Source organism: Narcine bancroftii, chromosome 12, assembly GCF_036971445.1.
Source record: "Narcine bancroftii isolate sNarBan1 chromosome 12, sNarBan1.hap1, whole genome shotgun sequence".
Lineage (NCBI taxonomy): Eukaryota > Metazoa > Chordata > Chondrichthyes > Torpediniformes > Narcinidae > Narcine > Narcine bancroftii.
Genome location: NC_091480.1, coordinates 77389522 through 77417411, shown reverse-complemented (window position 1 = coordinate 77417411; position 27890 = coordinate 77389522). Strand labels below are relative to the sequence as shown.

General features: G+C 40.3%; 1 protein-coding gene across 5 annotated transcripts in view; it reads left to right on the top strand.

Annotated features, from left to right (window-relative positions):
• Positions 1–27890, top strand: part of LOC138747616 (protein AF-10-like) — a 222294-nt gene that overhangs the window by 176786 nt on the left and 17618 nt on the right. For all 5 annotated transcript variants that reach the window (XM_069906998.1, XM_069907001.1, XM_069906997.1 and 2 more), the window contains 6 exons: positions 643–821; positions 8007–8124; positions 16466–16538; positions 19718–19848; positions 21957–22145; positions 25191–25279. In XM_069906998.1, the coding sequence (XP_069763099.1) occupies positions 643–821; positions 8007–8124; positions 16466–16538; positions 19718–19848; positions 21957–22145; positions 25191–25279 (779 nt within the window). The remainder of the gene's footprint in view (positions 1–642; positions 822–8006; positions 8125–16465; positions 16539–19717; positions 19849–21956; positions 22146–25190; positions 25280–27890) is intronic.

Here is a 27890-nt window from a genome sequence, read left to right as displayed (position 1 = left end):
ACAGTGTTAACCACTACATGCTGTCCCTCTGAGTAACTTTGCTCACAAGCTTAATTCAGCCAAAACTAAAAAAAAATTCTAGTTGATTCTTCTATTTACATTTTATGCTGTTCAACAGTAACTGTTTCTCAATCATACTCATTTTGTGATGAGTCATTGTTTATGTAAACTTCTATCGTTGCAAGACTTTCTCCAGGATTCCAATAGCTCCCTTCTACAACTCCAAGTAATGAGACGATCCACCCTTAAGGCCAGACTCAACTGCACTACCTCGTGAATTGATTGGCAGCTCTCTCCCTGTTCTAATGGGTTTGAGTTTTTGTATTAAAAACATACAGAAATGCTTGAGGAACTCGGCCAGTCTTGCAGTGTCCATAGGAGGTAAAGATATATTTACTGTCGTTACGGACCTGAGCCCTTCCTCAAAGGAAAAGGGCTCAGGCCCAAAGCATTGGTTATATATTTTACCTCCTGTGGACGCTGTGAGACCAGCTGAGTTTCTCCAGCATTTCTGTGCGTTTTTACTACAATCACGGCAGACTTCACTTAAGTTTTGGTAGTCATCACTGGTAGTGGAGTGGTTGGAATTGCTTGGTTTTGTCGCTAATGCCAAATATCTGTTGCTTCTGTCTGGTCTGCTAGGCGTCTATGCAAATAAGGAGATTCCCTTGTCACTCAGTGGTGGGGTGCTAGGAGCCTGCTGCAGCACCCCACTCTCCTCCAACATCCTAGCTCATCACCGCACCTCCCACCTGATGCACCTCAGCCGTCCGTCGCTGCCCGGGTCTCTGGCTGCCACTGCCTCCATCAGTTCTACCCAGGTAAGAGCGGCGCCTCAAGGTGAGCCTTCCCTCTTCTCTTCTGCCCATTCGCTTGTTTCCGGCCATGTGCTACAAGTGGATGGCTCTGAGTCAGTGGGTCATGGGTTCTCCTTTCCTGAGAAGAAAATTTGGCCAAGAGCAAAGTAGTGAGGGCTGTTGTCCACTTCTGTCGGCTCATCCCTCAACCTTTCTCACTCCAGCAGAAACAAAGCCAACCTGTCTGATCTCTCATCTTAACTAAAGGCCTTGTGTCTAAGCCACATCTTGGCAAATCTCCTGCGCGCTATCTCATGTGCAAGCATACCCTTTCCCTGTGGAAGCATGGTGCCTGGAAACGTTTCAACATTTCAAGTACATATTCCCTGATTTTGAGGGACTACTAGGAAGAAGAGGTAATTTTCGAACAAGAATTGAATAAATTCTTCCCCAAAGCAAGATGTCAAGAAGTTTCAAGGTAAAGAATAAGGGGTTCAGAGGGAGTGTAAGGAAATACTTTGTCACCCAGAGGTGCCTCGAGTTTGGAACCCACTATACTGGACAACAAATCTTTTCAAAATGTTTGCTTTCTGAAAAAAAATTGAGGATTATAATAGACAACCTCAAGCTTTACATTATTGAATTTAGTATGTTTAATTGCATAATGATACTGACACATTGCATTAGTTCAACTGACCTAAAAATATTTTGACGCTGATTTTCGTTTGTACTCAGTATCTGATGCCTCTTGTGTCAGTGTCCAGTAATAGTCAGCCAACATTGATGGGTTCCAGTGGCCTTGATACTGTTTCCACGGTTGCAGTGTCGTGGTGAAACTTTTCACCGTGTTTGTCACTGACTGCACCAAGATCAGCAGGGAAGACGTCCAAGTGCAAATGTGAAAATAAATTTTCAATGACACGTTGCACTTCCTGGTTTTGTATGCTTGAAGCAGACTTAAAATATGATAGGAAATCACAAAAATAGGTTTTATCTGTAAAAACAGTACAAGATAGGAAAATATTATGGTGATTTTCATGATCACCAACTCAAAATCTACCAAGAGTTCAGGAAGCAAAATTTTCGTTATCCAGTGTAATCTGACAGAATGGTGGAGGCAGGAACTCTCAACATGAAAGAAGTGTCGAGACAAACTCTTGCCATGCTCCAGTAGGTTTTGGACCAAGCGCTGGTAAGTTGGATGCATGCACATCAGTACTTGATGGTCTAGGTTTAATTGGACACAATGGTAGCACTAAAGAGATGTCTGCATGGACAAGTGAAAATGCATAGAATGGAGTAATATTGTGGGCTGATATCGCCTCAAACCGTGCATCTTGGCGCCTCACAGTTCGGCGGGCAGCAACCTCCTTTGAAGAAGACCGCAGAGCCCACCTCACTGACAAAAGACAAAGGAGGAAAAACCCAACACCCAACCCCAACCAACCAATTTTCCCCTGCAACCGCTGCAACCGTGTCTGCCTGTCCCGCATCGGACTTGTCAGCCACAAACAAGCCTGCAGCTGACGTGGACATTTACCCCTCCATAAATCTTCGTCCGCGAAGCCAAGCCAAAGAAAAAAGAAGGCCGGCAGAAGAGATTTAAGTTAATTTAGCATCATGTTCAGGAGGTACATGATGGGATGATGGGTCTTTTCCTGTGCCAAGCTGTTCTGCTGGTGAACAAAGAGGCTGGAGAGACTCAGAAGGTCACTCAGCATCCCTGGAGGGAAATGGTGAGTCAACAATTCAGATTGGGACCCTTTGTAAAGACAAAGGTGGGAAGGGGGGACAGCAAGCATAAAAAGGGATGGAGATGGGGAGGGGCCAAGAGGTGACAGAATACTGGACAAATCCCACTTTCATGAGATGGAGAGACAGATAGTGGAGGAGCCCATTAAGGTGGGACTGCTGGGAGGTGTTGGAGAAAGGACAGATTGAAACAGCGGAACTAGATCGGCTGGGGCTATCTAAAATTGGAAAACCCAACTATATGAACTTTGAGTTTTGGGTTATCCCAGAGGAATGTGTTATTCCCCAAGGAGGCTTTTCCCCTCACCCTGGCAATGGATGAGTCTGTGTGGGAATGATGTGGGGAATTAAAATAGCTGGTGTTCCAGCTTGCATCCAAATTCAGAGAGACAGTGCTCGACGAAGCTTTCGTAGTGTGTTTGGTCTCACCAATGTTGAGGAGAGCAGCAAATGCAGTTGGACGAGGTGCATCTTCAAAATTGTCTTGCCTCACACCAAAATGCTGGAGAAACTCAGCAGGCCACACAGTGTCTATAGGAAATAGAGTAACAAACATTTCAGGCCTGAGCCTTTTATCTACCTTGACATCTGAATAAAAAGGTATGGTGGGGTGGGGGGGGGGGGAAGAGGAGAGGAGGGAGGAAGGGGAAGGGGGAGGAAGACATGCTAACCAATAAGAGGCCATAGGTGGATATGGGTAGGTGGATAGAAGAGAAAAAAGCTGAGGTGATGGGGGAAGGGTAGCTCTCTGAATGGAGAGGGAAGGGAAGAGGGTGGAGAGCTGGAAGGAGAAAGAGGGATAGGGAAAATGAAAGGGGAGGGGTTTAATGGAAACAGGAGAATTTGATGTTAAAGCTGTCTGGTTGGAGAGAGCCCAGACGGAATATTAAGTGTTGCTCCTCCAGTTTGTGGATAGCCTTGGCCTGACAATGAATGAGATCATGGACAGCCATGTTGGTGTGGGAATGGTGTGTGGAATTTAAATGGTTGGCTACTGGGAGATCCCTACTATTGCAACTGACAAAGCAAAGGTGCTCAATAAAGCAACCTCCCAGTCTATGACCAGTCTCTCTGATGTAGAGGAGATCACAATGGGTGAATTGGATACATAGATGGCTCCCACGGATTCACAAGTGAAGTGTTGCTTCACTTGGGCTGTTTGTTACCAAAAATGGTGGTGTGGGTGCAAGTGTAGTATTTCCTGCACTCACAGGGGTAGGTACCAAGGGGGCGATGAGTGAATGAGGGAGACCTGGAGGGAGTACTCCCTGCAGAAAGCAGAGAGGGGAAGATGTGACTGGTGGTGGATACAGTTCTCTGGTATCTTTTTCCAGGGAGCTAACACAATATATTGCATAATGGCTTTCTTTTCTACTATGAAGATGCCACAAAGAGTAGCCACCAGCAGTTTTCCTGTTATTTTCCTCAGACTGTTCCTTAGTACTCAAAGGCATGTTAACACATTTTTAATCCTAATTGTGCGAGGACTCTGCGGGTCAGTGTGGACTGCCATCTGCTGGCTCGATATCAACCAGTGATGCGCAGACGGCACATCTCCACGTAACCCCACACCTAACCTGGCTCATTCCCCCTTAACCCTTGCCCTGCCGGGGAGCAGAAAGACACAGGAAACACCTTACCCACAGTGTATATGCATCCTGTGCACTCAGAATGTTTTCACCTGGCATTTGCTGGTCAGTTTTCTCACCCACTGTACAGCCAGGTGAGGTGACAAGCCCCCAGCACTGCCCTCTTCTGCTCAGCTACTGTGTTGCCTCATGGTCAACTTGAGTTCAAATTAAAATCATTACTTTGAGGGTCATTGATCCTTTATTGCTCACAATAAAGAAAAAGGCAAGCTCTTTAAATGGTCAGTGCTGGAATGATTAGGAGAACTCCACCACGGATGAAAAAGCCATGGGGTTAAAGCTGAGAGTCTCAGAGCAGCAGGCAGAGCAGGTCACAGGTGGGTCTGTGAACTGAGGCTTCATCTGCTCTGAGGTGGCGTGGGAAGGAGCAGAGGAGTGGGGTGGTAGTGCCGAGGGCATTCTCTCTGCTGCTCTCTGCAAACAAAATTAAAAATAAAACCTGTGCCAAAGCACCCTGGAGCCAAATGAAGTTGTTTTTGATTGAAGTGTTGTCACAATTACAACCACAGTGCGCAAAAGGACTCGTCAGGCTTGGGCAAAATGTTTCTGTGGAAAAAAAAATTTGCTGGATGGAGGAACTTTTTTTCTCCCACTGATATAAGAATATACGAAATAGGAGCAGGAGTCGGCCATCTGGCCCATCGAGCCTGCTCCACCATTCATTGAGATCACGGCTGATTTCATCTGCAAGACATTGGATGAAGGAAGCTCGGCTACTCTGTAACATAAACTCGTCTTGCAGTGTTTTAAGTAAAAAAACATGCGGAAATGCTGTCTCACAGCGTCCTTAGGAGGTAAGGATATATTACTGACATTTCAGGACTGAGCCCTTCTTCAAGGTCATTGAAGTGTTTTAAAAATGGAAATGCCACTTGAATGGGATAAACGTGATCTTCAGTGATGAGAGGAGGGAGTATACTCACAGCAGTATCAAAGTGAGCTGTTCAACCCAGAGCTAAGAACCAATTACAGAATTGTTGGGCAGGACAAGAGGTGTGACTGCAGTGTGTTAAATGGCCTGACACAGAAACCTCAGAACATTTGGTAAAGTGTAATAAAAGAAACCTGTTCTCCTGAAAGTACTTAGAAGGGGAGGAGAGGTTGGGTCTTCAGCTGTTTGTGCTGTTTTAGTGGAGTTAGTAGTCCTGACATCCTGCTCAGTAACTTTATACAAGTGGAGCTGGATCAATTATCCTGAAACAGCTGCAGTTTGATGTTCTTTCACAACCGTAGAATGTCCTAAATCAACCCAGAAATGCTGGAGGAACTCAGCAGGTCTCGATGCAGCCATAGCAGGTAGATACATTTTAAATTTAGACATGGTAACAGGCCCTTCCGACCTACAAGCCACCAACCACAGAGTTTTTCCCTTGGTAGATTTCTGTAGCCACCAGTTCCTATCCCACCCCCCACCACTCATCCTAAATACCCCAAATAACCTACAATGCCACTACATTTTGAAGAATGGGAGGAAACTAGAGCACCGGGAGGAAACCCACACAGACACAGGGAGGATGTACAAACACTTTAGAGACTGTGCTGGATTCGAAGCTAGGTTGCTGGCCCCGGTGCTGTAATAGGATTGTGCAAAACACATGTTGCCTACATGCTGTCTCCTCTCAACCTGTGCTTTAAGGTAAACAGGCCTAGTTTTTTTTCCATCTCTCACAATAACTCAGCTTCCCTAATCTAATTTTGTAAACCTCTTCTATACCCTTTCCAATTTTATAATATCCTCGCTACAGTTAGAAACTAAACTTGACCACGATATTCCAAGCATGCCCGTGCTGACATCTTGTATAACTTCAACATGATGCCATGACACTTGTACTCAATGTCCCGATCGATTAAGGCAACCATCCCAAATGGTTTCTTCTCTACCTGTGCTACCTTCTTTAAAGTAAAAGCAAAACAGAAATTTCAGGCCAAGGTATCAATGAAATTGTTTCCAGAAGTGGAGCTGTTAATATACAGTGAAAATACCACAGTTAATTTGTACAGATTCAGCAACCAAATTGCAAAAAATAGCCAGATCATGTCCTTCATTTTAGTTTCTTTTATTTTTAAACTTTATTTAAAGATTTTATTCCATGAATAAAACAAAGAAATTACATTTAAAGAAAAATAAAAATAAAGTAATTATTGCAACACAACATTAATAACCTAACTCAAGTCAGTCTACCCCCCCATATATACAGCCACTAAAAAAAACCACCCTTCCCCCCAAAATAAAGAGTGAAGAATTAATAGTTAGTAATATATATAAAAAAACACTCACAAACAAAAGAAAATAACAAGTAAAAATATTAATAAAAAAAGTTATCAAATCTAAAATATCACACATAAAACATATTTAAATCAAACTTAATTGCAAGTACTTAACAAATAGAGTCCACTTCAGCTTATAAAAAGACATCTTATCTTGAATTGAAAAAGATACCTTTTCCATAATTAAACAAGACTTCATCTCTAAATACCACCTATCTAAGGTTAGTATATTTCTATCTTTCCAAGTAAGCGCTACACATTTCTTAGCCACTGCTAAGGCTAAATAGATAAATCTGATAATCATTTAAGCCTAAATCAATTAATGATTGCATATTCCCTAATAAAAATATATCAGGATCTAATACAACATAGATATTATATAAACTATTAAATATAGATTGAATACCTTTCCAAAACTGTTGCAATCGATCACAAAACCAAACTATGTAAAAAAGTATTAGCCGTCTGATCACAACGAAAACAACAATCTACCTTACTAAGACCAAACTTTTTTAATTTCTCTGGTGTTAAATATAATTGATGTATAAAATTATAATTAATCATCACTAATCTAGCATTAATCAATTTCCGAATACTATTCTGACAAATTTCCATCCAGGCTTCTTCAGCTATTATAGAACCTAAATCTTTTTCCCATTTCAACTTATCTTTATCCCAATCTGTCTTGTTTTCATTTTCTTGTAAAATACAATACAAATCAGATATATACCCCTTTTTTGGTATAGAAAGTACATATTTCTCAAAACTAGTTTCAGGCAATAAAATCATATGTCGGCCTGTTTTACAAATGATCTTAACTGATAATATACAAATACAGAATTTCCACTAATACCAAATTTCCTTTGTAATTCCTCAAAAGAACAAAAACATCCTTCAAAAAAAAATCTGATACATTTTTTATTCCTTTCCTTTCCCATTGTTTCAAAGTAATATTGGAGATTGTAAAAGAAACAAGTTGATTATTATATAATGGCAATCGCCCAGACCATTTATTTTTAAGCCCCAATTTATTAAGTTTACTTGTCCATAAATTCAATAAATGTTTCAATATGGGTACATCATAAGTTCGTAATAAATTTTTATTCCATCGAAACAAAAACTCATGTGGAAATTTTTCTAAAATAACTGCCATTTCTATCTTTGCCCAACTAGGTGGGTCCTCCGTATTCATTAATGCACTAAGAAATTTAAATTGAGCTGCCTCATAATAATGTTGAAAATTCGGTAGTCTCAAACCTCCAAATTGAAAATCCCACATCAGCTTTCTCCTTCGTTTTAGTTTCTGTTTAAATCTTTCTTGCACTATGATAACGCGAATAATCTACTTTTTGTGTATTTTTGTCTTTTCAATTGAATTATTTAGTATGTGTTTATATTTTATTTATTTTGCAAAGTACCTATTCAGGTGCAGCAAGTGAGAATTTCAGTGAATGTGTATATGACAATAGACATGATCAATTAATATAACAAGAGATGCTTTAATGTTAACTGTTGTGATTGAGCTGATTTTTCTCTTCAGGTCTTTTCCCTACCTGGTTCGTCATACAGCTTGACCCCTTCTAATGTGTTTGGAGGACCAATTACTCCAGGCTCATCCATATCCTCACTCTTGAATCCTGTGGAAAGCAGTCAAACAGGTAGGTAAGCTCTCCTCTCCTCCGATCTCCATGTTGACCTGTGGAGCCTTCAGAAGTACCTTAACTCCAGCAGCGACAAATCCTCACTCTCTGGTTTAACATCAGAATTCTGGTCCAATAAGAAGGATGTAAAGCCTTTGGCAGGTCATGACAATCTGAGTGCTGTTTTGCACTTTCACAGATTTCAGTCCCATTTAAATTAGTCTGCACAGCACCATCAGTACTGGCAAGCTTTGTATCCATAGCTCGAGTGACTGCGCATCTTAGGTAGAATCTGTCTTTTTCTCATCAAATGGATGAACTAATCTAACCTCCCTACTAGTCATAAACTTCTCACTAGGACCAGAAGGTAGAACTCCATTTTTCATCTTTTCTCTCAGCACGGAACAATTTGCTATCGCATGACCAGGTTTTGTACAATAGTGGCAAAGGGGGATCCAAAGGTTTTCCTTTTCTTGCCTCCCTTCATCTTTACCCCAAGCACTAATTTCTGATTTGTTTTCTAACTCAAGTGGATATTCCACATTACCCTCTGGAAGACTCCACTTGGCATAAACTTTTTTTTAAATTATATATTTTTTTCACACAATGAACCATATCAACCAAAATATGTACAAACGTTTCTCATTAAATTTACACAGTGGTCTTTGCTCCCCCCTTTCCCTCTACCCACCCCTCTCCAAAACCCATAAATATTCAACATCTACAATACAATAAAACAATATCTTCACACAAAGGAAAATAAACAAGAAAAATGCATCATCTATTTATTACACACTGAATCTAGTAGTTTTGTCTTCTTGTCATTTTCATTCTCATTTTAGGGGATGGAGGTCGTAGGCAAGCTCTCTAATGTGTTCCATGTATGGTTCCCAAATTTGTTCAAATAATGTAACTTTATTTTTTTTTAATTATATGTTATTTTTTCCAATGGAATACATTTATTCATTTCCATGTACCATTGCTGTATACTCATGCTTGCTTCCATTTTCCAAGTTGACATTATACATTTTTTTGCTATCACTAAGGCTATCATAATGAATTTTTTTTTGCACTTTATCCAATTTGAGGCCTAATTCTCTACTTCTTATGTTACTTAAAAGAAATATCTCTGGTTTTTTTGGTATGTTATTTTTTGTAATTTTATTTAATACCTGATTTAATTCTTCCCAAAACATATTTACTTTCGTACATGCCCAAGTTGCATGTAAAGTTGTTTCCATTTCCTTCTTACAATGAAAACATCTATCCGATAATGTTGAATCCCATTTTTTTTAATTTTTGAGGAGTGGTATATACCCTGTGTAACCAATTATACTGTGTCATGCGTAACCTTGTGTTTATTGTATTCTTCATAGTTCCAGAATAAAACTTTTCCCATACTTTATTTTTTTAATCTTTATGTTTAGATCCTTTTCCCACTTCTGCTTAGGTTTATAGTTTATTTCATTTTCCTTATCTTGCAGCTTAATGTACATGTTGGCTATAAATCTTTTAATTATCATTGTGTCTGTAATCACGTATTCAAAGCTGTTTCCTTCAGATAATCTCAAGCTGTTTCCCAATTTATCCTTTAAATAAGTTTTCAGCTCACTCAAAAACCTCTCCTCCCAGCTCCTTTTTGAGCAGTGTGGCTAGTGCAACGCTATTACAGCACTGGTGACCCAGGTTCAAAACCACACTGACTGTAAGGAAGTTTTTACAAACTCAGCAGGTCAAACAGTGTACTTTATGTAGCAATGATAAAGTTCCTTGATGAAGGGCTCAAGCCCGAACCGTTAGTTATGTATCTTTATCTTTGCTGCATGAAGTGCACTGTTTGACCTGCTGAGTGTCTCCAGCACTGTGTTTTTACTTCATTTACGGAGTGGCAGACTCATGTTTTATGTCTGTAAGGAGTCCGTACATCTCCCTATGTCCCCATGCATTTCCTCCAAGTGCTCCGGTTCCCTCCCACATTCCAAAGACATATAGGTAAGTAGGTTAATTGGTCATAAACATTTTTTTAGGTGGCATGGGCCCATGGGCTGGAGGGACCTTTTACTGTGCTGTATCCTTAATCACTCAACAAATTTGCTCATCAATCTCTGTTCCACTTCCCATTCTCCATCCACCTTCCATTGTCCTACCCTCTGCCTCCCCATCACTCTCCATCCTACCACTTGATACCTCTTCTGCTCTCTGCTCACCCTTCTACCCTCCTGCTCTTCCTTATTTCATTTGAGTTTATAAAACAGAAATTTGTAACAGAAGAGAATTAAATACACAAAATTAAACCAAGATGTTATTTGCATGTTTCATATGCCATGATTAATCTTCTCTCTCCAACCATACTACACCTGAGGAAATATTCTAACTTGGTTCTGTGTGTGGCAGCATGGAAATTGATTAGTCATAAGTCGTGAATAAAAATGTCAGCAGACACATCCAGTCTACTCTGACCATATAAAAAGGGAATACTGTATGTAATGTCACACTGTAATTTTGCACTCCTGCCACTGGTGATGCTGTTGTTTTCTAGTTTTCATCTTGCACCATTTTAATTTGTTTGCTTCTCCTGTATTTCAGGTAAACTTTTGCTTTTCTTTCTCTCTACTGTAAGGGGTGCCAGGCTACACTTATGGCAACTCATGTTCTGTACTATTACATCACAATAAAAGAATCTTGAATCTACTTTCAGGAAGTTTTGGTGTTGTGCCCAAATGAGGACAGAAGGTGTTGATTTATAAAAGCTGCTACCTTGGATACTTGGGACTGTCACTTGATGATGTTTCACAGAAGGCTGCTTGTGTGCAATGCTTTTGAGAGAGCTAGATGTACAGTTGTGGAAAAGATTAGAATCAATGATCAGCAAATCGAGATGATATTGTGAGTTTGATTTGTGAGATAACTGGCAGGAAAACACTGGGAAGAGTGCACTGGACACTTGTGGCGATGTGGGCTCAACAAATAAAGGGAGAGACTGGTAACGTTTTGGAACAACAGACATTGAGGGAGAATTTAATTATGTAAAAGGCCGAGACAAGGTGAGTAAGAGTAGGAATTCCTCCTGCAGATTGTTTGTTCCTCCAGATTGTTTCCTTGAATTCCACAGATTAGCTACTCTCTGGGAAAAGCAGTTCCTCATCATCTCTGTCCTAAATCTACTTCCCGAATCTTGAGCCCATATTCCCCTGCTCTCGTCTCACCTCCAAAACTTTCCTGCCTCTATCTCATCTATTCCTTCCATAAGTTTTTTTTAAACATCTCTGTAAGTTCCCCTCTCATTTTCCTGAATACCAGTGAATATAGTCCCGGCAACTCAATGTCTTCTCAGTGGCAAATTCCTCATGACCAGAATTAATCCAGCAAATCAAATGATAACCAAGACCAGAAGACATCACATGGCATTTGTATAATTCTCTTGAAGTTAAATTGTTCCAAGATGTATCAGAGTAGTCTTATCGGAAACATCTTATGCCCTTCCCCATGTTAAACACTAGAGAACACACATTTAAATGTGGAGGGGTGGAGAACTTTGAAAGAGGAGTAATGAGATGTTTTTTGACCCAGAGTTGCCTGGAATGGGTTGCCAGAGATAGTAATTGTAGCAGATATGATAGTAGCTTTTACATGGAGACATGAATGTGCAGGGAATGGAGGAAGCAGCCAAGATTTTGTTCTTGTGCTTCAGGCTCATTGCAGACATTGGGAGCCAAAAGACCTGTTCCTGTGCCATATGTTCTTTGTTCAAGGCAAAGGAAGCATTAGGTCAAGTGATGTGTCAAAGAAGCAGGTGTTCAGAAGGTAAGATTGAGACACAGTGAGATTTTAAGGAGAGAGACCCAATGTTGAGGATACATTTAAGATACTGAGATTCATAAATAAAGGCCTGGGGTGTAGGGATGTTCTTTTGAAGCTGTACAAAACATTGGTTAGTCCAAAAATGGACTATGGCTCCCATTTTAGGAATACAAAGCTGGAGAAACTCAGCTGGTCAAACAGTGTACTTTATAGAGCAAAGATAAAGATACATAACCAACGTTTCAGTCTTGAGCCCTTCATCAAGGTATGGAAAAATGAATAAATACAGAATCAGTGAAAGAAATAAATATGGAATCAGTGAAAGATAAATATATATTATGGGATGCAATGAAAGCCTTAATCGGAGGGCAGATAATAAGTTATGTAACTAAGATGAAGAAGGACTACAGTCGGGAAATAGAACAGCTGGAAAGGAAAATAGTAAGTACAGAAAAAGAACTAGCAACAACGGAAGATACAACAGAAAGAAGAGAATTGGCGGACAAAAAAATAAAATACGAAACACCTCAAATGTATAAGGTGGAGAAGAACATAAGGAAGATAAAGCAGAAGTATTATGAGCTAGGAGATAAAACGCACAAAATACTAGCTTGGCAGCTTAAAACAGAACAAGCTAAAAGAACGGTATTGGCATCAAGGAAAAAGCACAAACAAATTACATATTACCCAACAGAGATTAATGAAAACTTCAAGGAATTCGACAAGCAATTATACCGAAATGAGAATGAAGGGAAAGAAGACAAAGTAGATGAGTTTCTAGCTAAAATTGAACTACCAAAATTGCAAGAAGAGGAGAAAAACAAATTGATAAAAGCATTTGAAATAGAGGAAATACAGGATATATTAAAAAAGCTACCGAACAATGAAACGCTTGGAGAGGACGGACTCCCAATAGAATTCTATAAAACATTTAAAGACTTATTAATTCCTCCTCTCCTGGAAGTAATAAATCAAATTGAAGAAACACAAAACATGCCAGATTCATGTAATAGAGCAATAATTACAGTAATACCAAAGACGGGGAAAGATTCACTAACACCAGCATCGTATGGACTAATATCTCTACTTAACTCAGATTATAAGATAACAGCAAAACTATTAGCAAACAGATTGGCCGACTGTGTAAGAAAAGACGAACAACGGAAAATATCTATTAAGTTCATTAACTTAATCCATGCAGTACAAGAAAATAAGATGCCAATGATGGCGGTTGCTTTAGACACAGAGAAAGCCTTTGACAGGGTAGAATTTATTCAAAGTACTACAGAGGTTCAACCTACCAGAGAAATATATTAATTGGATTTAAGCATTATATAAGGGACCATTGGCGAAGGTGAGAGTAAATTAAGCAGGTCAACTAGGCAGGGATGTCCACTATCTCCCTCACTGTTCGCTTTAGCTATAGAGCCCTTGGCATAACTGATAAGTACAGAAAATAAAATAAAAGGGTTAAAAATAAAAGAGAAGGAATATAAAATCAGTCTATTTGCAGATGACATCAGAGTATACTTAACAGAACCAGAATTATCAATAAAAGAATTACATAAGAAATTGAAGGAATATGGAGAAATATCGGGGTACAAGATCAACGCAAATAAAAATGAAGTGATGCCAATGAATCATGTGGATTTCACGAAGTTTAAGAAAGAGTCACCATTGAAATGGCAAACACAAGCAATCCGACACCTAGGTATTAGACTAGATAATAATCTAGCCCATCTATACAAATTAAATTATCAGCCATTAATGAAGAAATTACAAGATGACTTAAAACATTGGAAAGATTTACCACTAACACTTATAGGAAGGATAAATTGTATTAAAATGAATATCTTCCCAAGGATACAATACCTATTTCAATCGTTTCCAATTCCCTTAACAGAGAAATTCTTCAATGAGCTAAAGAAAATAATAAGGAAATTCTTATGGAAAGGGGGGAAACCAAGGATAGCGCTAAATAAATTAACAGAATGGTACAAACAAGGCTACCAAACTTTAAGAATTATTATAGAGCAGCACAATTAAGATATCTATCAGATTTTTATCAAACAAGGGAAAAACCAGATTGGATCAGGTTAGAACAAGATAAAATAGGGGAGAAGGTACCAGAATATATACTTTATAAGTGGGATGAAAAGCTGGTGTAACATAGAAGTTCACCAGTACTGCACCATCTGCTCAACATTTGGAAGAAGATTCACGTAGAAAGGAAAAAAACAAATTACCAACTACCAAAATTATTATTGACGCAAAATCAACTAGTCCCTTTTACAATAGATAACCTTTCCTTTAGATAATGGGAGAGAAAAGGGATCAAAAGAATAGAAAATTGTTTTTTGGGAAATAATTTATTATCTTTTGAACAAATGAAGTACAAATATGGTATAACTCACGGTACAATGTTTGCATACCATCAACTGAAAACCTACTTAAAGGACAAATTGGGAAGCAGGCTGAGGTTACCAGAAGGAAGCATCTTTGAATATGTGATTACAGACACAATGATAATTAAAAGATTTATAACAAACATGTACATCAAGCTGCAAGAGAAAGAGAACGATGAAATAAGCTGTAAACCCAAACAAAAGTGGGAACAAGATATAAACATAAAGATAAAAAATGAAAAATGGGAAAAGCTATGCTCCAGAACTATGAGAAATACAATAAACATGAGGTTATGCGTGATACAATATAATTGGTTACACAGGCTATATACCACGCCCCAAAAGTTAAATAAATGGGACCCAACAGTATCAGATAGATGTTTTCGCTGTAAGAAGGAAATGGGAACAACAGTACATGCAATTTAGGCATGTGAGAAAGTGGAAAAGTTTTGGGAAGATCTAAATCAGGTATTAAATAAAATCACACAAAGCAACATACCAAAAAATCCAGAGAGTTTTCTTCTGAATAATATAAGAAGTAAAGAATTAGGCCTCAAATTGGATGAAGCACAAAAAAGATTTATTATGATAGCCTTAGCTGTAGCAAAAAAAATGTAAAATGTCAACCTGGAAATCAGAAGAGAACCTGAGAGTACAGCAATGGTACATAGAAATGAATAAATGTATTCCATTGGAAAAAATAACATATAATTTAAAAAATTAAGTCACAGTATTTGAACAAGTTTGGGAACCGTACATGGAACACAGCAGAGAGGGCCTACCGTGGACCTCCATCCCCTAAAATGATAGAATGAGAAGAAGATGAAATGAACTGACCCAGTGTGTAAAAATAGATGATACAATTTTCTTATTTATTTTCATTGTGTGATGACATTGTTTAGTGGGTTTATTGTAATGTATGTGTTGAATGTTTAGTGGGTAGGGAGGGGGGTGGGAGGGAGAGAAGGGAGGGGGGGAAAAGGGGAAAAAATGACACTGTGTATATTCAAGAGGGAAATGTTTGTGTGTATTTTGGTTAATATGTGAAAAAAAAAATTTTTTAATTAAAAAAAGGTATGGAAAAATGTCAGCAGGTGCCCAAACAGAATGGAGGAGCACAGTCCCAAAGGCAGGAGGTAATGGGTGGAAAAGGGAGGGAGGGCACACCAGCTAACAAGGGGAGGATGGATGCCTCTGTGAAAAGAGAGAGAAGGGGGTGGAGAGCTGGAGGAAAGAAGAGAAAGAGAAAGGGGGGGGGGAGAATGGAGAATAGGCTAGCAGAAACCAGCGAAGTCAATGTTAATGCCGTCCAGTTAGAGAGGGTCCAGACGGAAAATCAAGTGTTGTTTCTCCAATTTACGGGTGGTTTTGGTGGAATAATATACAAGGCCATGGACAGACATCTGAGCATTGGAGTGGGGCATGGAATTTATGTGGATGCCTCAGAGAAGAGATTTAGGAGAATGATTCCAAGCTTGAATTATTGTTCTTTGGATCAAAGAATGCTCAGTGGAAGTTGATAGAAGTGTGCAAGTTTATGACTGACTTGGATTGCATAACCGGAGAGAAGCTTTTCCCTTTAGTAGATGGTTGAAGGACAAGATGACGAGGGTTTATTGTTCATATTTCCTAATGACTTAAAAGAAGGCCTTTCAACCCATCAAGTCAATGTTGTCTGTCAGGGCAATCTTATTTTTCACTTCTTTCCCTGTCACATGTATCTATTAACTCTCCCATGATTGGTACAGAGGGAGTATAATATAAAAAAGTTTACGCAGAGAGTAGTAATAATCTGCAATTCACTAGTAGAATTGTTGGTCGGGGCTGTTGAATTAGATTGGCACTGAAGGAAAATTAACTTGTTGGGCTATGGGAAAGTGCAAACAAATGGAACTGGATAAATATATTTCAAAAACCAGTGTTGGCTTGATGGGCTGATTGGCTCCCTTCTGTGCTGTGATAATTCTTCTACGAGCCACCTGAAGATAGAGCCACCCATGATGGGTGAAAGATTTTGAAGAGATACAGCAATCAGGATTGGAAGAACACAAAAGCTTTTTGGGGGTGTAGAGCTGGGGATAACAGGGATGACCACATATATCCAGTGGGTGCCAAGGATCTGATTTTAATTCTCCCCCTTGGTTGTTTTCCAGAGCCAGACCTCGACGACAATGATTGCAGCTTTGTCTGCAGAGGCAGTTCTTCCAGAGGAAGTCTTTCTCCAACGTAAATGTTACACATTATTTTATATCTATGGCTTATTTGTACTGTGGTATGTCTAGTATAGTCAAGTTGCACTGGAACAGAAGGAGTCCATTAACCCTCTTTACCCTATTCTACTATTCTTTCAGATTATGGCTGATCAATTCCTCAGTCATTGCTAAAATCTTCAGAAATCTGTTGATATAGTCTTTGAAAGTTCTAGTTGTTCCACATCCTCCAGATATTGATGGGTCTTTTCACATTAAGGATGTGCTACCAGTGAAGCTAAGGGAATGTTGAAAGTGGGAATTCTTAACAACATAAAATGAATGGTTTATGTCATGTGCATAATTAGAATGTACAGAGGCAATGAAAGTTTTACTTTCTGTGCTTCCCAGTTACAGTAGACACAACTAACAGCGACTCAAATTTAATAAACTTATGTTTAAGTTATTTGACACATTATTACCTGATGCAGTGATTACCCCCATGCATTATACTTGATACAGGATTCTTCCGCAAGCAGTTTTAACAGGTCAATTCTAACACAAGAGTCCACAAAATCAAAACAAAAAAAATAAAAGGGAGATAAATCAATAATAACATCTTACTGATAGTGCAAAAATGTGCCATTTGGATGAATATCTGAAATACTCTGAGCTGAGTATTTGAAAATGGTTTCAATAGGTACCAAATTGCCAGAAGGGCTTGAGTCTATGATATATGGCTCTGACAGAGAGTCCTGCAGGTGATTAGATGTCCGCAACTCACATGATCAGCCACTTGACGAAAGGGAGCAGAGAGCAACTTGGAATTTGTCTCCATTTTCTTTATAGGACAATATTTGTTCTTTGGAGAAACACTTAAATTTAAATTAAACAAAATTTAAATTTAGACATACAGCATGGTAACAGGCCATTTCGGCTTACGAGTCCACACCACACAATTTACACCCAATTAATGTACCCGGTACATTTTGAAGGGTGGGGGAAACCCACACAGACATGGGGAGAATGTACAAACTCCTTACAATCAGTGCGGGATTTGAACTCCAGTTCCGATTGCTGGCGCTGTAACAGCGTTGCGATAACCACTACACTAACTGCCACCCAAATATTACAATTATATTTTTCTGTGCCCTCAGAAAGATCTGTTTTCTATCATTCTCAGCTACAAAGCTGGATATCAGCCAAAAATAATCAGCTTCTGTATGTCTTGGTCTCCTTGCCACCAGAGAGTCGGAAAACTGGGATCATATTCTGGTTAGCTGCCATTTGCTGGTGGTGTTCCACAGGGGTCAGTGCTGGGGCCACTTCTTTTTATGTTGTACATTAATGATCAGATTATGGAATGAATGGCTTTGTGGCCAAGTTTGCAGATGATGTGGAGGAGCAGGTAATGTTGAGGAAACCGGGAGGTTGCAGAAGGACTTTGACAGTTGAGGAGAATGGGCAGAGAAGTGAGAAATGAAATACAGTGTCAGGAAGGGTACAGTCATGCACTTTGGGAGAAAAAAATAAATGAGCAGACTTTTTTTAAATGGGAGAAAATTAAAAATACCCAGATACGAAGGGCCTTGGGAGTCCTCGTGCAGGATAGCCTGAAGGTAAACTTGCAGGTTGAGCCAGTGGTGAAGAAGGCAACTGCAATGCTGGTGTTCATTTCAAGAGAAATAGAATATAAGAGCAGGGATGTGATGTTGAAGCTTTATAAGGTACTGGTGAGACCTCACTTGGAGTAATGTGAACAGTTTTGGGATCCTCATTTAGAAAGGATGTGCTGATGTTGGAGGGGGTTAAGAGGAGATTCACAAGATTGATTATGGGAATGAAAAGGTTATCATTATGAGAGGCGTTTCACAGCCTTTGGCCTGTACTCATTGGAATTTAGGAAAATAAGGGGGGACTCATTGAAACATTTCTAATGTTGAAAGGCTTGGACTGAGTAGATGTAAAAAAAGTTGTTTCCCATGGTGGGAGAATCTAGGGCAAGAAGGCACAACTTCTGGGCTGAAGGGATGTGTTGGAATTTATTTAGCCAGAGGGTGGTAAATCTGTGGAATTTGTTGCCACAGATGGTGGTGGAGGCCAGGTCATTGGGTATATTTAAGGAAGAGATTGATAGGTTCTTGATTAGCCAGTGCATCAAAGTTCATGGGAAGATGGCCGGGCAGTGGAGCTGGTGGGAAAATGGATCAGCTGGTGATTAAATGGTAGGGCAATCTTGAGGGCTGAATAGCTCTTTCTGTTCCTATGTCTTATGGTCTACATTATCATTACGTTGTCCTGAATGAGCAGAATTTTCCAAACAGGATACTTGGAAGATTCTTCCATTGACTTTTGTGTTTGCAATTCAAATTATACTATTATAATCATTTATTTTAATAAAGTGCATTTTCGGCTGCAGCAAGTAAGAATTGTACAATGTGTACCACAATAACCTTGTTATCATTGTAATAATCTCTTTGTCCAGGCCACTGACTCCAAATGCCTGAACCTGCCTACACTCTCAGTCAGCTGTGGGGCAAGCTTCCTTGCACACATCTGCTCGTGAGTAAAGCTGCCCACTTCCATCTCCACAAGTTGTTTGACCACCTCCTTACCTATGTTCTCTTTTGTTGTTTTGCGCAGTGAAATTGCTGGCAGGGAGTCGACCACACAGTACAGAAACACACCCCCCAACCCATCGAATCTGCACCCAGCAGCAACTATCCAGTTCCATTAACCTTACACCAATCCCTCTTTATTCTCCCTCATCTCATCATCCAATCTGAATGTCCTTGGGACGTTGGAGAAAACCAGCGCACTTGGGGAAACCCCACGCTGTAACAGGGGCAGCGTACAAACTCCACACAGACTACGCCAGAGGTGAAGACTGAGCAGTTTCACTAGCTGCACCACCGTGTCATCCAGTGTAAAAGAAGGCTATTCAGGCCTCTGGGTTAATGCCAGCAGCCAACTATTCACCGTAACTGCTTTCTGGCTCTCAGTGTGTGACCTTGAGGTTATGACATGCCAAGTGCGATTGTTGAGAGTGTCTGCCTCAACTTCCCTTAATTCTCCTAACCTTTACCTTTCCTTGACCAAGTTGCAGAGGAATTAGTGGGTTCCTCCTGTTGACAAGCAATTAACATTTTAAAAAGTGTTTATTTTCTGTGGTTTAAATTTCAACCAAGTCTCTTCACCCCATCTCACTTCTTACAGATCTCCCATTGGTGGCCTGTCCATGCTCTACGACCAGACAATACCCAGTCAGCTGGAGAATGTACCACAGACAACATCCAACATTGAAGAGCTTCTGGACAAGCACTGGAGTGGAGAAGGAGGCATTGACAGTAAGTATAGTGTATTCATCAAAGAATATTATGTGTACAGCTGCGAAGTTTAGTGGAGATTTCACAGATGATTTGATGGGGTAAACAAGGAGAGTTTATTTCCAGGGATTGAAAGATCGGTGACCAGAGGATACAGATTTAAGATGATTAACAAAGGAATTGCACTGAAGGCTAGAAGAATGATCTTTTACATAGTAGACTGGCTAATATCTGGATTGACTAGGTGGAAGATGATTTGATACTAGCTTCCAAATGAGAGTTCTGATCACGAGAAGTAGAAGCAGGATCTGGCCTTTAAAACACAAGAGACTGCAGATGCTGAAATCCGGAACAAAAACAAACTGCTGGAGGCACTCAGCGTGCATCAATCAACATCTGTGGGGTGGAGGGAAATGTTGATGCTTTGAGTTCAAAATTCCGATTTATTGTCAGGGTACATAAATGACATCACATACAACCCTGAGCTTCTTTTTCCTGTGGGTGAGGCAGAACTACCACCTATTAGGAGTGCAAAAAACTGTACACGAGAAGATACCTACACATGTAAACAAATTGAGAAATGTAAGAAAACTGCAATACAGAGAGAAAAAAAATCAATAAAGTACACAAGTACGAGTCTTTAAATGGGTCCTTGATTGAGTTTGTTGTTGAGGAGTCTGACGGTGGAGGGGGAGCAGCTGGTGATGTGAGTCTTGGGGCATCTCTACCTCTTTCCTGATGGGAACAGTGAGAACAGAGCATGTGCTGTGGATCCTTGATGATTGCTTCTGTTCTCTAATTTTCTGTAGATGTTCTTAATGGTGGGGAGGGTTTTGGTGATGTCCTGGGCTGTGTCCACTACCTTTTACAGGGGTATTCGTGTTCCCATTACCATACCACGATGCAGCAAGTCAGCACAGTTTTCACGAGTGCATAAATTTGCCAGGGTTTGCAATGTCATATCGGACCTCCACAAACTTCTGAGGAAGTAGAGGCTTGACGTGCCTCTATGGGTTGAGACCAGGCATTGTAAATATTGGGCTATTGTGACTCCATCTGATCTGAAATATTCTCTTTGTCCTATCCACCCCATTCCCACCTTCTGCAGTTTAAAACAAACTTGTTTTTTTGTTCTCCAATTCCAACAAGGGATCTTCAACCTGAAATCCAGCCTGCTTGAAGATACTGCTTGATAACCTGAAATCCAGCCTGCCTGAAGATGCTGCTTGAGTACTTCTAGTTTCTCCCATTTTTATATCAGGCTTCCAGCATCTGCATATTTCTATTTTTCACCTGTAGGAGTATTAAAGAGACAGGAAATTGGAAGTTGTGCTTTCAGCTTGAACAGACGCCCTTCAAATAATTACCTCTGGACAGAAGAACTTTCAGGGGCTCAGGGCCAGAAGAAGCATTATTGCAAGCTGACATCAACAAGGAAGTTATTTGTCTGAGAACAATGCTTACTATTTTACATGATTATGAAACTTTCTCATATCTACTTTCTCACTTTCATCCTTTTTGAATACATATGTTGTGAAGCAATTTGCAGTGGAAAGCTGTCCCTAAAATTTTAGCTCTTCAGATGCTACATAAGCTGTGTACAGTTCTGTTTTTACCTTATAAATATAGTTGCAAAACCCCATCTTGCAGCTATGGGATGGTCTTTGCACTGGTGGCACAACACAAGAACACAAGAAATAGGAGCAGGAGTCGGCCATCTAGCCTGCTCTGCCATTCAATGAGATCATGGCTGATCTGATGATCGGCTCATCTCCACCTAACTGCCTTTTCCTCATATCCCTTAATTCCCCTACTATGTAAAAGTCTATCCGTAGGTTACATAGGTTATTTTGGTTCGTCTTTGAAGGCCACAGCCAGTTCAAACCTATTTGGAAGCCTCATTTAACTCTTAGAGTATTCCCTTCAACATCACCCAATCTGTGTTATGTCTCCTCAGAGCAGAGGAGACCACATTGTGAACACTGAGTACAGAATACTTAATATGGAAAAGGTACCAACGTTCTTCTGGAAAGTGTGTTGGGAGCCTGCTCCTGGATTGCATTCCCTGTGTTTCTACAATTTTTGAAGGGAAAGTAAGATTACTAAATTGATCTCTTTGATCCTCCTAGTTGTGGACATGTTAAAGTCCTTGCACCTGCTGCAGTTGGATAACCGGCGCTTACAGGAGCAGATCATGAGTCTCTCTGCGAAGAAGGAGCGCCTTCAGATGCTGAACGTCCAGCTCTCCGTCCCTTTTGCCAGTGTAACATCCACCAATGGCCCGTCCTCACAAGCACATTTAATCACCTCTCAGAACGGTAAGGAGAATTTTTCCATCGGCACTCTGAATGCAAGAGAGTGATATTGAATTGCAGGGAGTTTGAAGGGGCCATCAGAGTCAACCAGTTGTGTTCTTGGCTAGTCTTGGCTGACATATCATATTTATCAGCCATGGTGAGGAGGCAGGAACAAAATTTCCAGAATTACACATGGTGACAGAAAGATCGCTCACTGATTTATACACCCCAGCCTGTGTCTCAGAACCAAATAATATCCTGCAAGAAATCAAAACACCCTGGCTAATGAAACAGAAAATTATCTAGGAAGTCCCTCCAAATTGCCCTCCCTCCAGCTCTGATGGTCAAAATGAATCCACCTGACCTCCAACCATTGAGTCTCGTTGACCCTGAGATATGTGAGACCACAGGCAGCAGGCAAGTGGCCATCAATAGTTTTTGGATCATTGGATGTGAATGGGGCAGCCTTCCCACAATCCAAGGGTTCCTATTAATCTTTATCAATCACCAGTGACCATGGATCAAATCCAGGGGATTCCTTCAAGTGTCACTGTATCTGTTCAAGGAATAAATTGCCCTCACGTGCCATCTTTCCCAACTGGTCAGTGCATAGCTGACACAACAGTCCTTGTCATCTTGTGCCATCCTTGATGCCAGTGAAGCTGGGTCCAGATAGTCACTTAATGTTTTGGTTGGCCCGCAAAGCATCTGTCGTTAAAAAGCATTGGCACATGTGTAGGGAAATAGTTCAGCATGGAAAAACTTTCTTAAACAGCATAAGCTTATTGTAGCATATTCTAGGTCATTGAAATTTAATTCAAATGCATATTTAGAACATAGAACACTACAGCACAGTAGAGGCCCTTCAGCCCTTGATGTTGTGCCAACCCATATATTCCTTTTCAAAAAAAAGTACTAAACCTTCTCTACCCCATAACCCTCTATTTTATTTCATCCATGTGCTTGTCCAAGAGCCTCTTAAATGTCCCTAATGTTTCTGCCTCTACCACCATGCCTGGCAAGGCATTCCAGGTACCCACAACTCTCTGTGTAAAAAAAAACAAAAAAAAACTTAACTCTGATGTCTCCCCTAAACTTCCCTCCCTTAACTTTGTACAGATATTCTCTGGTGTTTGTTATTCCTGCCCTGGGGAAAAGGTGCTGGTTGTCCAACTCTAATCCTGTAGACCTCTGTTAAGTCACTTCTCATCCTTCTTTGTTCCAAAAGAAAAGTTCCAGCTCTGATAATCTTGCCTCATAAATCTTATTTTCCGATCCAGGCAACATCCTGATAAATTTCCTCTGCACCCTCTCCATAGCTTCCACATCCTTCCTATAATGAGGTGGCCAGACTTCATGTAATTTTGAGCTGAGCTCCACTTGCTCTGTTTTCCTGATGGCTCTCGTCTTCTATGGAGGTTTGAAAAAGACAGGCACAGATCTCAACCATGTTGTTGGCTCGGCTTATTCTGGGACACAAGAGTTGAACGCACTGCTTCAAGGCCAGTGTTCCTGATCTTACGATGGAGTCTGTCCCACCAGAAAGACTGAGTGTGGAGCCCAGATGGGAAGCCACAGTCTACCAGCACTATGACTTGAAGATTTTACATAAACTGCAACTACTTACACTTCATTCTTTTCTTCCTGAAAGGATATTGGAACCTGGTAAAATTGGGAAATAATTTTATCATTTATTAAGTATGCAGGATGCAGCCCACTAAACCACAGCAAAACTGGCAACTTTCTGTGCTATAAAAAATGGGCATTGTTTTATTGAATTGGAGAGGTGTGTGGATAAGATGACTCACTTTAATATTTAGCTACTAGGAACTTTGTTTTTAGGTTGAAGAAACATTCAGTGTGATACCCAAAATATTGGTTAACAAGCAAGGGTCCTGCCTAGTAAGGGCTGTTAAACAAACCATTGTCTTGACCTGTTCCACTAAGAAACTGAGTGAAAGATGTGCGGGGTACTTTGTTGCTCAATATTCTCTCTTCCCTCTTCTCTTCCCTCTTCTCTTCCCCCTTCTCTTCCCCTCCTTCCCAATACTCACCTTGCTACACCAACTCTGCTGAAGCCTCATTCCCTGGTTATTCATGGTATTTTCAGTTGCTGGGACCTTGCAGTGTCCAAATTAGCAGCTCATTCCCACATAATATCCCTTCCAAAGTATATTCATCAGCCACAAAGAACTTTGGGACATCCCAAGAGATTTGGGCTTTGTCTAAAATGGAAATCATATCTCAGTTTTTTTAATTTAATTTGGAGATACAGAATGGTAACAGGCCCTTGCAGACCACAAGCCTGTGCTTCTCAAATATACCAATGTGACTGATTAACTTACAAACTCCATCCAGGAAACTGGAGCACCTGGAGGAAACCATGCAGTCATAGGGAAGAATAGAATAATAGGATATTACAGCACATTAAACAGATTAGTCGGCCCTTCTAGTCTTTGCTGAACTATTATTCTGCCCAGTCCCACTGACCTGCACCCTCCATACTCCTCCCATCCATGTACCTGTCCAAATTTTTCTTAAAAGTGAAAATTGAGCCCGCATTCACCACTTCAGATGGTAGCTTGTTCCACACTCCTACCACACTGTGTGTGAAGAAGTTCCCCCTAAATGTATCCCCTTTCATCCTTAACCCAAGTTTGTATCTCACCTAACCTCAGTGTAAAAAGCCTACTTGCATTTACTCTATCTATGCCCCTCATAATTTTGTATACCTTAATCAAATGTCCCCTCATTCTTCTACGCTCCAGGGAAAAAGATCCTAAAGTGTTTAACCTTTCCCTATAACTCGGTTCCTGAAGTCCCAGCATCATCCTAATAAATCTCCGCACACTTGAAATCTCATTGATACATACAAACTCCTTGTAGACAGCAACGGATTCGAACCCAGGATGCTGCCATACTAACCATGACGCTAATCATACTGCCCTTGGGTAGAGGTTGGTTTCAATCAATGGGGTTTTGTGCTTTTAAGAGTGCCTGATTCTGTCACATCCTGCTTCATTTGACCATTAACCATATCATTTCCCTCTCTTTTCCCTGATGCAGCTTGCATTTCTGAGCTGCTGAACAGCAGTAAGAGTCCTCCTTCGAAGAGCAGCTTCATAACTGAGAACTCTCTCTCCGCATCATCAGAGGTATTTAATGCCCTGTCTGTCTAAGGTCTGATGTCCTATGCGGGATGTGACTTTGACCTTTCATAACGTTACAGTTGAGAAGGAAGTTGGTTTTGTAAATAAATGTCCTAATCACCTGGATTAGTGTGGCACGGTTCACTCATGATATCAGGAAGCTGTTCCATGCACAGACGGTAGAAACTGCTGGAACCCTCTCCAGTTGAAACTTGGGGTCCAATGAAAATATTAAAAGTTAGATTTCACAAAAGAAAGTGTGTCAAAAGATGAAAATCAGCCACGATCTAATTGAATAGTGGAACAGGCTCTAGAGACTTAATGACCTGTTCATATTTGAAATCTCAATCTCACTGGCATCATCCAGAAAATCTAAGAGTAAAACACGAAAGTCTGCAGACACCATTATTGAAGTAAAAAAATTATTTTAATCCAGAAAATCTAGGTCTTTTAGTAAGAGACATTGAAAGTCTCTTGTCAAAGCAGTGACTCTGGGAGAGTGTGGCACGGGGGAGGGAAATGTGAGATGTTAAACTTGGCTCCCATCCAACGATTTTAATTTTGGGAGAAATTTCATAAGTTTTCCATCTTTGCATCTTTGGGAAACAACAAAAGCACAGGAAGGCTTGATTAACCAGGGAACAGTATGATTAGTTGAGTTTAGGGGAAGGGTTTTACAGATTCCTGTAATCCCTTCCAACAGAGAGAAATGGTACTCACCTTCCAAGTACACTTAAAATCCAATTGTACAACCCAACGAAACAGCATTCTCCAGTACATGGTGTAAAACAGTGCAAACACAAATAAATAACACACATACAAACAAACGATACATATACACAGTACACTCATTATTTTTAATAAAATATTATTAATAAATAGTAGCTTCTCAGAGCGTTGTTTTAGCAGTCTTACTGCCTGAGGAAAAAGTCTGGCAGTTCTGGCTCGAATACCTCTATCTCATTCCTTACAGGCCTAACTGAAAAATGTGTGCGGGGTGGTAGGGGTACTCTCTACTTTAAAGCCCACTTTAAACAATGATCCCAGTAAATCACATCGAGTGGGGTGGAGGAGGGAAGAGCCCAGTGATCCTCTGCAATCCAATTTAGATCTTCAGCCAAATCCCTGAATTTATCTAACATCCATTCTAATTCAGTCAGAAATTAGAATTCAGTCAGGAATGAGCCAAAAGCTCTCTTTAGTCACTGGGGTGGTGATGTGGCTAGGGCATGTTAAAGGTTCGAACAAGGAGTAGGAGGTTTACTGATAATCCGAACTAACATTAATCCCGAATTGATACACAACTGAACTATCTTGTCAATTTCTATGGCTTCTTAAGGGATCTTCCTGTGCCATTCAGCCCACCTGGCTGAATGTATGCCACATTGTTTGATCCCACATTTAGTCTCATCCCACCAACCCTTCTTTATTTTGCCTTAGTAGCAGATTCTTCCTTTCTGCCAATTCCAGCCCTCCTCAAACACACCCCATTCTCTGTGTTGAGAGGCTTCTCCTAAATTCCCAACTGGTAACTATTTTCTGACCTATTGCCACCACTCATGGTTTTTAGACTGCAATATCGTGAAAATCGCAGAAAAAATTAATGTAATTACTGCCCATTCACACTGGGTGCCTTTTTAGACTGCATGTAGCTAAGTGCAGCACTCCTGGGGGTTGGACATACAGTAGAATGGATGACCATCAACAAATTTTTCTGGTACAATTTACACTGCAGGCTTCCTCCAAAAAGTTTAGGAGTCCTGTAGGATAAATCGCGGTGCAGGAATTGACTCAAAATTCATTCACTTCCCTTTTTAGACTGTCCATGTGGCGGCAAAATTCCTTGATTATGCCGTTACATGCCTGCAGTCTTAAAACCATAATTGTCTCAGTCAATGAACTAGGAGGTGGGGATGTGGAAACAGAGAAATGGCTGTTTCACTCGCAGCAAAATCTCAAGAAAGCAGCCTCTATCATCAAGAAACTTCATCATCCAGGCCATGCCTTCTTCTCCCTGCTACCATCAGGGAGGAGGTACAGGAGCCAGAAGATGAACACCCAACAGCACAAAAACAGCTTCTTCCCCACACCATCAGATTTCTGAATGGACAATGAACCTCAAACACCACCTTAGTTTTTCTCTTCTGCACTAATCTTTTTTAAAATGGTGTATTTATGGAAAAGAAATTTGTTGTAAATGTTTATAAAAAAGAGCATAGGAAACAAACTTCAGCAACTTCTCTTATAAAAGCACGAGCCAGGTGACTTCTCCAGAAGGATGCAGTGAGTGGATTAACCACTAAGCAAAATATGTATGTGCACAGAATTTTTTCCAGTGCCGGATTTACCATAGTGCAGCTGAACTAAGGCCCCACAAAAAGGGGATCCCCAACCATAAATGAAAAAAAGCCATATAGGCTATATTTAATCTAGTTGTGGGGTCCGGCCTGGAGGAAAACTGAATTTTTTATCTATTATTTCACATTCAGCATTTATTGCATCTTAATGTGTTGTTAGTTAGGCGATGGAAGGGTTATGGGGGAACCATTGTTGGGCTGTGCTTAGGCTATCAGTTGGCCTTAATCCAGCTGAGAGGATAGTTACATATTAGGTGCAT